At 38.5% G+C, this 12,639-nt stretch overlaps 1 protein-coding gene across 1 annotated transcript in view; it reads left to right on the forward strand.

The window, feature by feature from the left end:
• The window catches only part of LOC109030581 (Rap GTPase activating protein radish), a 240,819-nt gene that overhangs the window by 204,693 nt on the left and 23,487 nt on the right, over positions 1 to 12,639 (forward strand). The window contains 2 exon segments of the mRNA XM_072298462.1: positions 6,115 to 6,254; positions 9,787 to 9,948. Coding sequence (XP_072154563.1) covers positions 6,115 to 6,254; positions 9,787 to 9,948 — 302 coding nt within the window.

Here is a 12,639-nt window from a genome sequence, read left to right on the forward strand (position 1 = left end):
AGAGCAGAGGCAAAAGATTGTCAGAGTGTGTTAGTGCTTGGCGCAGATGCTATGTTTCTGTTTAAATCTTCAGTTTATAGCATTTGCTCATTGCTTGTTGCTGTGCAACGTTCAAACGTTAAGTTACAGTCAAGGCGGGTGTTCCGGACCCTTTAATTTTAAAATAAAGCAGATCAGATTTTTAAAATTCCATCATAAATTTTTGTCGTCCCTCGATTTGTTTTGATTGTCCCGGATCCGTCGCTCTACACCACACTCTTGTCCGGTTAATCATAGTGAGTTAAATGGTACAAAATATGCACGGCGTTTATGAGATAACTAATCGGACGTGGATGCTGGTTATGTGGTCGCCTTCCGAAATTGAAGGCGTTTTATCCGCCATCAAGAACACTGATCCACCGTCAGCTCCTCGCAAAGGAGGGAAAAATTATCCTTTCGAACATATTGTTCTGCCTCCTCCGTAGAAAACAATTGCACACGCATGACAGTGAATAACACAAATAGAATCTTCATTGCGTTGCTCTTTGATAACTTTCGGTCATTGAAGGGTGGGTGAGTTACGTTACTTCAGCACTTTAATTTAGTATATTGTCGGTGAAAATCTCAAATCACGTATCTCGGTTTGCGACGTTGCAGTCCTCCTGTCAAAATATTTTTTTCAATGGAAAATCACCCAATGTCAATTATTAAATTCGTCTGTGATTTTTCTTCTTTGTGCGAGAAAAATTCTGTGAAAACTTCAAGGAATGATTTTGATTTTTTCTCTTTTAAAAATATAAAAAAGAAGCGGATGTTTGTAAACGTCGTAAACGAAATATGTGGTTTGGGAGTATCGCCGTCGATATATATTTATGAAAGGTCACACATGATCAAAGGGCCGCTTTATATTCCTATCTCGATGGTCCCTTCAAATTTTATTGTTACAACTTCACTCTTAGCTGGGAGAAATCTCGGAAATATCCCTCCCATTTTGGTCTCCTTTCAATCATGAAAAAGTACCTTGAAAATTCCACAGCGAGTCGATGACTGCTGGCAACAGTGACCCACTGACACCGGTCTTTCAAGAGTGATAATCCTGCGAAAGTGATAAGCCCCTGACGATCAACTTCATCTCTGAATGATTTTTTACGGTTGGGACCTCCTTAACCCACCGCATATCGCAAGCCACACCCGCTAAACTCACATTCATCCTTCGAGATGCAAGCCTTCCGTATTCAGGGCGCTTTTATCAACACTCAGCTGAAAAGATGCAAAGCGGAAAAGATACGAGCGAATCTCAAGCACCGAGTTAATGTCTGTTCGGCATGTTCCCACAAATCGTTGCGACGTACATACATTTTTCCGCTATACTTTCCTCTGAATTTTACTCAGAATACACATTTATATGACTTTTAACGAGGTGGTAAAATAATGAACTATTTTGCCGAGAAAACAAGGCAAGAAATTTCAATCAGAGTCAAAAATTTTGAGCTGAAAATTTGAAAATTGTGAATTTTGTGTGAACTCTTTAGCCTTGTTTTTTCGCATAATAGTGTAGATCCAGCACAATTTTACCATCTTCTCACATACAGTTTGGGTCACGTTTCTCAGTGTTTTTTCCTTATTTATATGACTTTTATCGAGAATTTTAATCCTACAAGGAGGCGAAATCTATGGCTTTAAAAAGCAATAGTGGTTTCATATGGAACACCACTAATAGCCGTAAATGAAGCTAACAATTCTCGGTCTGTGAACCATACTAAGGTATCTTGAACTATACCGGAGAATATATACCATCACTAAGGCATATCGACGGCGTAAGTCCGCAATCACATAATATCTCGTTTGCGGTGTCTGAAAATCTCCCCCTCTATGTTATTTTTTTAAAGGAGAACAAATTGGCATCGTTCGGTGAAGTTTTTGCAGAATTGTCCTCGCACAGAGAAGAAAAATCAAGGCAGTTTGAAAGAATTGCTGTTGAGTAGTTTTCCGTTTAAAAAATAAAATATGACAGTAAGTTTGCGACGTTGCAAACCGAGTTATGTGATTGCCGACCTACACCGTCGATATGTTCTATTATTACATGTTGCCTTTACTACTATTAGTGGTATCCCATAGGAACTACTAATCGATTTATAAGCCATAGCTTTTTCTCAGTTACATGATTCTAAGAACGTTTGAGGAAATGAACAATACGTGGAAAGTATTAAAATACTATTTTCTAAGTATACATACATCATTTGAGCTATACCGAATGTGTACGCTGTACGTGTGTACGTGCATTCTTTCACGTGTCAATTCACGTAAGTTAGTTAGTTAGTTAGTTAGTTAGTTAGTATATTTTAAGACATTCAGCGTCACAGGCTATTAACGTCTTTACAGAGAATTTTGAAAATGGGAGTAAATACGAAAATTTAGATTTTTAAATTAAGAGAGGTGAAGAGTTTCAGAATGTTGGGTTCATCGCATGTAAGTGGGTTTGTATTTCTGTTGATTGTAGGGGAGTGGATCTGTGATTGCAGATATCTGAGGGCAGAGCAGTCCATAAGTACGTGTTTGATGGTTAGAGGTGATAAATTATAGATATGACAGATGGATTGATTTTCTTTGGAGATGATATGATTATGAGTGAAAAAAGTGTGACCTATCCTGAAACGTGCAATTTGAACTTCACATGATCTTGTATTAAAATACTATTTTCCAAGTATACATACATCATTTGAGCTATAGCGAATGTGTACGCTGTACGTGCATTCTCTCACGTGTCAATTTACTCACGTTATCAATGTTTGGGGAGTCCAAGTAAAAATATTCGGCCGATCAAGCTGAATTCGCGCGGGTCGGAGAGGAAATTGTTTGTCTCGCACGACTCGCAATCGAGCGGGCATGTATTTTTAAAAGGTTTTAAGTCGGAGTTATAGGCGGCCCGGATGTTCGGGGACACATAACTCGGCGGCTCCGTGAGGCATACTTTAATTTGTTCGGGATAAGCAGTCGCGTTCGGCGGTTCTCTGCGCACTTGCCTGTCAGACCACTCGTAAACTAATCCCCGACGAATCTCCCGCAGGGATGCGGCTCGTCCCTCGACAAGAATGCATCTCCGAGCGAGGACCCGATACGAGCAGAAAGTTACTTCTCAACCACACTCGCGGCACGGCGCGCCGCGACGCCCTGAAAACGGCGGACGCAACTTGGGCTCAAACTTGTTTCCGATCCGGAGATGGATGAGAGCTTTTAACCCGAAAGAATCAATTATTAATTGATTGTAGAGACGGGAACACGGTCTTCAAGCTACGCACGATGGAATAAAGTAGAGGCGGTTTCCTCGCAAGTTGGAACATGGGCCTTTTCTTTAGCTCGAGTCAACGCACACTGGAAAAAAGTGAAGTTGATTTAACATTCTGGATGTGAAAAAAGTGTGCGAGAACTTACAAAACTCTGAATTAACTGCCACAGCAGTTACTTTAGCAATGTCAAGATGCAAAACTGACTGCCGGGACGGTTAATTTAGCATTTTTTGAGTTCTTACATACTTTTCTTACATTCGGAATGTTAAATCAACTTCACTTTTTTTCGGTGCGGGACTAAAATGCAAAGAGGCATTTTCTTCTCTTTTTCCAACAGTATACAGAAATGAAATCCCTCCGGCTAGAATTTAGTCAGTGATTGAGTATTTATATGAGGATAGTATCGACGACGTCGAGAAAGCCTGGATACACGCTCAAATTTCCGTCGATTTCCGATCAAAATGATGACAAAAATGGCGGTCAAATTTTTGCGGGCCGCAAAAATTTGATGGTAGATGGTGCGCACCAGTCACCATTTGATCGGAAATTGATGGAAATTTGAGCGTGTATCCAGGCCTCAATATGGAGCTCTTAGGGCCCAAAAGGGCAGCCAACCCTCTTGCACGAAAAACAATGGATAAATGTAGCTGCCAATCTTCAGACTCCAGAATTTTTATAAATGAGCGTCCTTCCACGAAAATGAGTAAATTTTTGCAAAAAAGAAGTCAAATACGTGTTTTACAATGAATTCATATAGGTTTTCTGCCCTTTAGAGCCCTATGAGCTCCATGACTTAAGCTCAAAATTATACTGACATGTCTGCACTCTCCCCATATAGGTACTCTTGTCAGAAAAATGTCCCATAATAATGTCAATGCCCCCAATAAAGCCGCGGCAGCCTGACTTTTGAACTTTATCCAGCTTTGTACGCAAGATAAGTCGATACATAGTCCTATTTGTGCCGTGTAATATATCGATTTTCAATGTATTATCATACTGACTTGATTTTCAACAATCAGGCTGCTGATAATTAGCCGATGCCACGGTTTCGATTTATTGGTGCGTGGTGAATGAGGCGTTTGGTGCAGAAAGAGCATTTCTAAGTTGTGGTGTTTCGGAATCTCCAGTGTTTATTTTTATTTTAAGGAGGAAACTATTAGGAGAATGTTTCTGAACTTCCGCGTTTTCAGAACTACAAAACCATACAGAATACTCAGTTGCAGTTGCAACAAATTACAATCATTATTGGCTTTAATTATAATGGATGAAACGGTGGCGGAGATTTTGAGACTCTGCAACCAAGAAAATGTCCTTTCTGCATTCAGCGCTTCGAATATCGTTGGAAAAGTACCGACTGAATTTGGGCCCAGGCTTATAATGTAGCTCTTGCAGTGCTTAAAAATTCACAAATTGAAATCAAACCAAATTAGGCGGTAGTCCTCTCCCCAAAAACACTTAGTAGATTCTTAATTTTTTTTTTAAATTTAGGCATTTCAAGTCGTTAATTTTTACAAGTCCCGTAAAGGAGAATTTGCATCTGCGTGAGTAGTTTGACTCTTTGTGCAAAAACATGCCCAAATGAAAGCGAGTACAAAGTAGGTAATTTCTAGCCCGTGATGACAACCTTTCCCATTTATTCAGCTCTATTTTATCATGACGTGCATGGAATACAATCGAGTTGCCGTGAGGCTCTTGGAATGAGTAGAGCAGCTTAAAATAACTTGCTAGCTTGGTTGTGTCCGAAATCCACTCGCATGCACATGTAAAGCTTTCAAAGTTGTGCCCGTTGTGACCATCCACGGACACAAAGCGGAAGCGTTCTCTCAAACTTCAGTCCTACAGCAGAAATAATTACATTTCTACAAAGATCGTTTCATCCATAATTTAAGAATCACGGACTATTATAATTTGTAATTTGAATCCTGCTTTTCAGTTTGTCGTGAATTTTTGATTAATCGTAATTTTTTCAATGCATAACGTGAATTTTAATTCAGTTAAATCGAAAATTTCCATGTGCACTGGGACCTCTATTAGGATTTTTCGGTAAAAACAAGATCTCGATGATCTTTATACAAATATGATAATACCACTATTTGGGCGTAGTTCTGCCAAACAGAACAATAGACGTGTAGGAAAATATGGAGCGTGGTGTAAAAGCTGCACAAGAAACGATGTAAAAGTGAACGTGATTCTTTTTGTGGAGATGGAAATATAGGATTTTATATTAAATCAAACAGAACTGTGCGGAAAGCGCCAAAATCTGCGGCACTCATGAGCCGTGGGCATGTGACAAGAGCGTTGGGAACAGGGTTCATGAGTTAAAGAGCCACGATCCAGATCCCTCGTCCCGGTCGCCGCTGACGTCACTGGCGCTTTATAATTCCCATTCATTCTTACGGGCCTGAACTAGCAAGCATACGCCTTCTTTCCCATCCGTCTCGGATCCCTTCAAGCAGAAATACATCAATTTCAACTGATGCAAGTTCCTTTTTGTCTATCTTGAGATTGGAGGCGTTTTGATTTCAGTCGCTTTCTCTAAAACTTACCTTGCAATTCATCGAGCTCTCAGTCTAAATGTGGTTTTGAAATCAAGAATTTGACTTACGTATTTCAAATTTTACAACAGAATGAAAGAATGTCTCAAACGGTGGCATACTCTGATCTCAGTCTCTTCAAACGCTTAACTCTGGGAGCCACATTAATGATTTAGTATCATTAATGTGGCTCCAAGAGTTACGCGTTCGAAGAGACTGAGATCACAGTATTCCATCATTTGATACCATAACCATAACTGAATGGTATAACTGAAACCATAACGTTAATTCGTGAATGTCATTTTTATGCACAGGTTTTGATAAGTACAAAGGAGGTCTAGACACAGTGCACGATCTAACTGGCAGATACTCCGTCTATACGAATTGGCGAGGGATAGAAATTATGTTCCATGTCTCCACTTTGTTGCCTTATGAAAAACACGATCCTCAAAAGGTAAGCTATCATTGAAATAATATATGTAAAAGAAACATGTGTCGCATCAGGGTTTAGCGCTATCCATATTTCATCGAAACTTTAGGGGCTCGACCATTGCGCGCCATTCGTGTATAATCCTTGAATCGTGTAAAACCTAGTGTTTACCTCCAACTGCACGTCCCGAAAAATAAACTGCCATGGAAAGTAGAGCTGTTATTTTTGCGGGTATAATTATAGAATGTAATCAAATGTTCCATCATAACCAGAACTAAATTATTATGACAAAATAAAACAAAGACTGCACAACAAAACATTACATAAAAACCCGGAACGTTGAATTTGATATATCTTGTTTTGTTACGTGGCCTTTCCCCACATAAGGTTTTTGTTTTATTTTATGATTTGGCTGATTTAATTGCACCGGAAAAAAGTGAAGTTGATTTAACAACCTGGATGTAAAAAACGTGTGCGAGAACTTTAAAAATGCTGAATTATCCGCCACAGCAGTTAGATTTACATCTTGGCATTGCTAAAGTAACTGCTGTACCCGGTAATTCAGCATTTTTTAAGATCTCGCACACTTTTTTTACATCCAGAATGTTAAATCAACTTTTTTTTTCTGTGTGCTTTTTATCATTACAACAACTGAATTTCAGTTGTCATTACTAAGATCCAGACCGATGGAATACAATAAACCGGTTTAAATAAATACACCACTAAAAATTTATCACAATTCACTCACCTTAAATTTAACGGATTGAACTTTAAAATTACAAAAATTATAATGCAGAGAAATAAAAATTGCCGGAGCAGTATAAAAGTAGAAAAGGGGGACGGAATTTAAAAGGTCATATTAAATCTCGCTCGCTCACTCGGCCCTGGCAAAGGCTGCCACCGAACTCCCCTCATCTCCTCTAGGCGAATAAACGTCACTACAAGCTGATGGATGTCATAAAAACTTTTCACAGCATTGTCACAATCCAAACAAAACGGCGATAACACTGTGTCGCGGGAAGGTCACGCGCCAATTGAAACTATGATCGATCACTGCGAAATTCGTTTCGTCTGGCAGATCGTATATAAATGCAAGTGATCGTTTTCGTTCACGGGGTTGCTAAATTTGATGGGCAGGAGATGGAGGGATGCGCGGTGAAGGAATAAATTTCATTACTTCAAATGCGATGAGCGTGCGAAGTATGATGTGTCATAAAAATATAGGAAAAATATGTGCGTAACGTTTTATATGATGACGAAGTTTTATGTCCTGGCTGCAGAGCCAATTCTTAGATCTCTAAAAAAATTGTAGAATAATTGCCAATTTAAGTCAAAATGTTAACTTTTATCACTATTTTTATACAAGAAAAATACACATATTTTTTCTCTCTCTCATTTATGTTTATGAAGAAAATCCAAGCTCACAGCTAGTCGTATGTTAGAAAATATCAAAACTGAGAAACAGATTGGATGGAAAATACATAATTAATTAAAAAAAAAATTTCTTCAAAGACGCAATCGTAATATCGCCAATTAAAATTATTAAACAATTTATTGGACAATAAAATCGAAACAAAAACCCATGATATTTTGGAAACAGGTGTTGTGACATACTAAGCATTAGTAAAAGATGGCATCTTGCCAAAATGCGTCCAGGAAAATAAACAGTTAATCTTCTATTATTTAAAATGCGTGCTCTGGTAAACATTTTATTCCTTTTTTTATTTTATTTCATTAACAACACGCGAAATGCGATTCTCCAGTTCTCTGTTAAACGCAAGTGATGATAAATAAAATGCATTTTAGATTTGTAAAGCTGAAAATACTGGAGCATAATCTTGTGTGATATCCTCCAGTTTTTACTAAAAAAAGGAAGAAAAAAATCAAAAAGTCTAAGCAGTTTTTTTAAATAAAATGTCTTCATTTTCTTTAGTCTTATAATTCCTCAAGAGACTGGGTGGCAAAATTTCATAAAAAATAAAATCTTGAAATTTCACGTTAAATTTTTCATGAAATTTCAGAAATGTATGAAAAATATTGCAAAATACCGGTTCCTTTTCATGTTCACAAAATGTAAACATTGTGACTTTCTTCCATTTTTGTATGTTTGAGTGCGGGTAGCAGACTTTAGCCCCTGAAAAATATGAAGTATTTCACAAATCGTGAAATTTCATAAAATTTCCATTCTTTCATTTCTTCCTTACGTTTCATGCCACCCTGCGCAGGGAGAGGCATAGTTTTTCATAAGAACTTATTTTTCACGAAAAATATCTTGCCTTGCATCGCGAAAAATCCATGTCAATAGCGAGGATGGGTGTGAAAATATTCAAACTGGCGTTGCTGCCCTACTGTTCCCAAATTCACCAACCCCTAAAAATGCCCAGGAAGGTTGCCTGGTAGATAAATTGGGCGAGGAAAAAACATGATGCATGAATAATTTATGATGTCTCAAAGTCATTTTTATGCCTCAATCCGCGGTGACGTAAATGGATTTTTAGCCGAGGTTCCTCACACATTCTTAGTGGTCGGGATTGCAGAGTCTTTCAAAAAACCTCGGTTTCCTAACACGAACCCATCTATTAGAGGGCAATACATTTGTTCAATCATCGGGCAACCTCGAGTTGAATTGTTTGTATTTTAAGCACTCTTCTAGGCCGTTTTCAAATGGGCCCTCTTACGGGTTCATCGCACCGGTTGTTTTTCCGGAGAGTTAAAATAATTAGGTTTTTTTCTGAAGGAACCCAAAAGGATGTAGAAATTTGTTGGTATGTAAAATGGAGAGTGTTATAGGTTTTCTGTTCTGTGGTCAATTGTATAGTTTGTTTTAGTTTTAGTTTAAATCTTTGTGTATCATATCGTTTGCATTCAAGTATAAACATACGGTATAGGATAACATGTGTGGAACATGTACAACATGTTTATACAATCCTAATCGCGAATATTCTTTATACTTTCACGGGATGACGGACGACTACCACAACTCTCTGTAATGTGACTCAAAAATGCATGAGCAGGTTGCATTCTGCATTCTGAAAGTTTTATGCCATTTTACCTTAAAAATGAAAAAAAGGAGGGAAAAGAAAATCACGAACATTTTAATAAGCCACCGGATCTGATTTGACTCGGTTGGTTCAGTTAGGGTTAAAAACCAAAAAGTATATTCACCGAAAAAATTTAACCTAACGCAAGATTCTAAAATAATTCTCCTCCCAAGATTACATCCAAAATGTAAAAGAAAATCAAGACGAATCTGTGTCTTTCTAGGAGAGTTGAATCTTCTAGTAAATCTCCACCTAGAGGTAAAAAGGTGTAAAGTGTCTTCAAGATAACTTTAAATTATACCGTGACCTCTTTTTCTCGTGGATTGAGTGAAAAATATTTTGTTCGGTGAGGTCCGTAAAGATTTTAAACGATAATTCTTACAATTCGGCGGAAAGGGATTAATAATTTCTTTTCTGGGTGAGTTCGTTTAGGTGTAATGTCTGGGAACCATCCTGAATGCCTTCAGCAGATTATTTTCAAATGTACTAATTTTTCTTGTTTGTTTTGTCCTCAGCTGCAAAGGAAGCGGCATATAGGGAATGATATCGTTTGTGTGGTATTTCTCGAAGCGGACAACACACCTTTTTCGCCGGCCTGCATCAAAACGCATTTCCTCCACACGTTCATCATCGTTCGAACGAGCCCTCGCATCAAGCGGAAACCGACTCGATATGAGGTGAGCTGTCTCAAAACACTTTTTTCAAAAATCAGTTGTGATTGGTCTTAATGCAAATTTTCCGTTTTAATAGAACAGGTAATAAAGTAAGCATGATAATAGAACGAAGAAGCCCCACCCCCCCACCCAAAAAAAAAAAATGCAGCTAAAATACTATGATTCACACTGTGTGTAATTTTCTCAGAGATTTAGACTGCTACATTTAATAATTTACAGGATGTCAAAGAAAAGGCGCTCGAGAATTACTGGGACAGAAAAGGATAATGCAAACCAAGTGGTGCCACTGAGAAAACGCTATTGCTTATAAACCAATAAGTGGTTCATATGGAACACCACTGATAGTAGTAAAGGCAACATATAATAATAGCACATATACCTTAGTATGGTACGAGATACCTTATTAGTTTGGTTCACAGACCGAGAATCATTAGTTCATTTACGACTATTAGTGGTGTTCCATATGAACCACTAATTGCTTTATAAAGCCATAGATTTTTCTCCGCGTGTAGTCAAGGAAAAATGATGTTGTTATCAAATAAAATGTGGAAGACCTTCTCAGACGTTGGTCCAAATAAATGCAATCTGATTGGTGTTTAAGTGTTATTTTGGTTTGGTTGAAAGGTTGTCAAATAAGTAATAAATCCTGGAAAATCCTTTAAAAAAATAGCCGACTACTTATGGAGCATCAGTGTCGTGTTTGAGTGCTGTTTGATCGTAAAATATTATAGTAAGACTTGTCTTCGAATTATCTTGAAAGTTTAAGACAATGCTCTTGAGAAAAAGCTCAGACATTCCCCGAGCCCGGAAGTTTTAGTCTCCTTTGTTGAGAGGGAGTAAAACGTCAGACGAATCGTCAGAATGCGTGGGAGGTGTGCATTGGACTCCACCCAGCCGAGAAGCGCCAAAGTTTAGAGAAGTTAAAATCGGTGAGGGAGTCTTCAACTTTTATGGCTCCATGAGACTGAATGCAGAGAGTGAATAAATTTAATTTCTTTGGTATTTTTGGATTTTGAGTGTTTGTTGAAAAAAGTAATTTAAATAACGAAACCTCCGCAAAAAAATCTCACGAGGTCAGTTCATTTGTAACGTGATTCTTGCCGACGCGTAACAGCTAAAACGGTAAAATCTAATTTCTAGTCATTAACAAACTTAAATTTCAGGCTTCCTCAAAAGTAAAACCGTGGTTTTATCCCACACGTAAACGAAAAATACGCCAAAACACTTATAGTAAAACATAAAATCGTGCAAAGAGATATTCATCCATGTATAGATGAAACTCTGCACTTTAACTAACTGAACTGTATTGAGGTGTTTAAGACGCGTAACGTGATGTAGAATATATTTTTAATTTTTACATTAAATCTTTTAGATTCAAAATACGGATCGTCGATCCAGAATATATCACATGTGCGAGGATAATTAAATACACCTCAGTTCTCTTTGGAGAAGGACGAAATAAGTTGAACATTTCTGCAAAAGGTGCTAATTTTTTTCCGTGGAGATATTGATTTCAGAAACATACGGATTATTGGCCATCCTGTGAACTTTCCGACGAATCGTATCCATCTTGTCAACGAGGAGAGAAATTATTTGCCTCCTCTGACGTAAGATATATGGTTCTTTGAACTTACGTCCTCCTACCGGACACGCTATGAGCATTCTTCAGCGGAAAAATTGCGATATTTTGAAATTAAGTTGCGACTTTTTTACACAATTTTGGCGATAAAATAGCTAGCATCATCAATATCTGAGTAACCATCCTCAATCTTGTCGCATCTCTATAAAACCGCGTTCGATGATATTGAAAATCTTAATTTATCACGATTTTGCGTTCGATAATATTGTGATGAGAAATGTCCGTCGATAATATCGCGATTGTATTGCACATGTGCGTCATAGAATCGCAATTTATCGCAGTTTTCATCCAATAATATTGCAATAAACCGATTTGAACAAAATTTCGGTACATTCTCCGATCAAATCGGCACTTATCGCGATCGCTGCTACTTGGGCACCGATGCAAATACGTCGAAATGAATATCTAATCGGGAGAAATCCGTGCAACATTCGAATGTTGATACGGTGCTCTTTCTTAGGACGGCAAAGGGAGCCTCTTACGGGATGGCATGGAAATCCCTTCGCTGAAAACAGGAATTGGAGCACGCGGGGCACGCGGCAGAAACTCGGAGCGGTGAACACTCCGCGCCTTCAGATGGGGTGCCAGCAACCCGCAAGCGGCATTCATCGGGACCTGTTAATTCATTTCGCTTGTTTACTCACTCTTTCGTGTTTATACTGTCCGTGTTTTAAATTGGACGCCCTTTCAGCCCTACTGCGCCGGGCAAAAGTTCATCATCGCACCGGCTTTGTTTTGATGGTTGCATATTACCGCCCCCCGGCCCTCGAGGGGGTGAATCCCACCCCCTCCCCCGCCCTCCGCGAGAGAGGGGTAATTGAAAAACAAGGCAGATAATGTGCGGTGAATAGAGCTGTCGAGGAATCTTTGTCGATTCATTTTTATCGCGTCAGATGGAGCTAGGAATGGCTGTCTCCCCTTTGATCCCTTTCAACGTGTATATGAGCAATAAAGGGAGATGAAGGACTAAATCGGGAAGTTATGGGCCGTATTTTTCCCTTATTTTTTATCGCGTGTCTTAGATATCCGAGGAGGAGGCTCGCAGTAACTGTTCT

The sequence above is a fragment of the Bemisia tabaci genome, chromosome 3 (assembly GCF_918797505.1).
Source record: "Bemisia tabaci chromosome 3, PGI_BMITA_v3".
In the NCBI taxonomy this organism is placed as follows: domain Eukaryota; kingdom Metazoa; phylum Arthropoda; class Insecta; order Hemiptera; family Aleyrodidae; genus Bemisia; species Bemisia tabaci.